Source organism: Babylonia areolata, chromosome 13 (assembly GCF_041734735.1).
Source record: "Babylonia areolata isolate BAREFJ2019XMU chromosome 13, ASM4173473v1, whole genome shotgun sequence".
Classification (NCBI taxonomy): Eukaryota; Metazoa; Mollusca; class Gastropoda; order Neogastropoda; family Buccinidae; genus Babylonia; species Babylonia areolata.
The window spans coordinates 22,089,349-22,091,848 of NC_134888.1; the positions used below are offsets into that span (position 1 = coordinate 22,089,349).

The 2,500-nt window shown below is 51.2% G+C and overlaps 1 protein-coding gene across 1 annotated transcript in view; it reads left to right on the forward strand.

Annotated features, from left to right (window-relative positions):
* The window catches only part of LOC143288724 (uncharacterized), an 84,540-nt gene that overhangs the window by 38,090 nt on the left and 43,950 nt on the right, over nucleotides 1-2,500 (forward strand). Inside the window, exon 3 of the mRNA XM_076597350.1 lies at nucleotides 2,116-2,244. Coding sequence (XP_076453465.1) covers nucleotides 2,116-2,244 — 129 coding nt within the window. The remainder of the gene's footprint in view (nucleotides 1-2,115; nucleotides 2,245-2,500) is intronic.

The window sequence follows — 2,500 nt, forward strand, 5'->3', positions numbered from 1 at the left end:
GTCCTTCCTCCATATCTCTCTGTGTTCTCTCTCTCTCACCCTCACCCCACCCTACCCCCTCCCCAACCCTCCCTTCCTCTCTCTCTGTCTCCCCCCTCCCTTCCACCTCCCCACTACCCTCCAGTCCTTCCTCCATATCTCTCTGTGTTCTCTCTCTCCCACCCCACCCTCTCCCCATCACTCCTTCCTCTCTCTCTCTCTCTCTCCATTTCCCCTATCTCTTTCCCCTCCCCCCCAGTCCTTCCTCCATATCTCTCTTGTGTTCTCTCTCTCTCACCCTCACCCCACCCTACCCTCTCCCCAACACTCCTCCCTCTCTCTTTCCACCTCCCCACTTCCCCCTCCAGTCCTTCCACCATATCTTTTGTGTCTCTCTGTGTTGTCTCTCTCCCACCCCACCCCACCCTATTCCCTCCCAACCCCCCCCTTCCTCTCTCTCTCTCCCCTCCCTCTCTCTCTCTCTCCCCTCCCTCTCTCTTTCCCCTCCCCCCAGTCCTTCCTCCATATCTCTCTGTGTTCTCTCTCTCTCACCCTCACCCCACCCTACTCCCTCCCCAACCCTCCCTTCCTCTCTCTCTCCCCCCCTCCCTCTCTCTTTCCACCTCCCCACTTCCCCCTCCAGTCTTTCCTCCATATCTTTTGTGTCTCACTGTGTTCTCTCTCTCCCACCCCCACCCCACCCTCTCCCCAACCCTCCCCCCTCTCTCTCTCTCTCTCCATTTCCCCTATCTCTTTCCCCTCCCCCCCCAGTCCTTCCTCCATATCTCTCTGTGTTCTCTCTCTCTCACCACCACCCCACCCTACCCCCTCCCCAACCCTCCCTTCCCCTCTCTCTGTCTCACCCCCCGACACCCCCCCCCCCTCGTTTCTCTCACAGGTCCTAAGAGTTAGCAGCGCCCCGACGTTGGAGCCCTAGTTAGTTGTCCAACAACAACAACAACAACAACAAAAATGAAATGGGGTCTTTGTCCTCGGAGGGCGACGATGATGGATGACGACTGGTTGACAGTGTAATCATGGCCATGGAAATGACGATGGTGATGGCTGTTATATGACGACAGTGATGGAGAATAACGATGAGTAGGGGATGGGTGGTGGTGACGACGATGACAGGGACAACCACTATGATGATGATGATGATGATGATGATGATGACGACGATGATAATGACATGGTTGATGATGCCAGCGACCAAACAAAACACAGAGAAAACACAACAGAGAACTGAAAAATAATGACATTGGATGAAATCTTCAATTTCGACAAAGATAATGATAACATCGACGACAATTACTTTGACGACGGCGACGACGACGACGACGATGATGATCACGACAAATGATAAAGTGTCGACGACCACGACCTCGTTAATAGCAGCATAGATAACGATGATCATAACGACGATTAACTGTGGCTCATGATGGCAATGATGATGGCGATGCTGTTGTTGCTGCTGCTGCTGATGGCGATTAACTGTTGATGATGACTGTGATGACGATGACGACAACGACGACGATGATCATAATGACGATTAACTGTGGTTGATGATGGCGATGATGACAGTGCTGCTGCTGCTGCTGCTGACGATGATGACAGCGAAGATGATGATGATGACGGTTAACTGTGGTTGATGATGATGGTGCTGCTGCTGCTGCTGTGATGATGATGATGATGATGATGATGATGGTGACTGACTATTAATGATGATGGCGATTAACTGATGTTGATTATGGTGATGACGATGGCGACAACAACAACGACGACGACATTGATGATGATGATGATGACTATGATGATGATGGTGAAGATGATGATGGTGGTGATGATGATAACGGTGATGACGATGGCGACAACAACGACGACGACGACGAGGATGATGATGATGGTGGTGATGCTGATGATGCCGATGAGTATGGCGATGAACTGTTGTTGTTGATGATGATGATGATTATAGTTATGACGATGACGACAACAACAACAACGACGACGATGATGATAATGATGATGATGGTGGTGATGACGACGACGACGACGACGATTAACTGTGGAACACGATGACGATGATGATGATGATGATGATGCTGCTCATGCTGATGATGATGATGACGACGACAGGAGGCCATGGAAGGAGGCTGCATGGGCACGGGGGCCCAGCGGACCCAGGAGTCCCTGAGACAGCAGAGAGACAGGACCAAGGAGGTGGCTCAGTACCGACCCTCTGTGGACAAGGCTTTGGGCGGCCAGGTCTGTCCGGCCCTTTCGTCTCTGTCTTGTCTGTCTGTCAGCTCGGCTGTTGCTCTGATTGGTTGGCTGTTCAGTTTGGTTCTTGGTTGGCTGATTTTCATTGTCTGGTTTGACTGGATGGTTGGCTGCAGGTTTGGCTGGATGTTTGGATTTTTGACTGGATGTTTGACTTGAGGTTTGGCTGGATGTTTGGATTTTTGACTGGATGTTTGACTTGAGGTTTGGCTGGATGTTTGGATTTTTGACTGGATGTTTG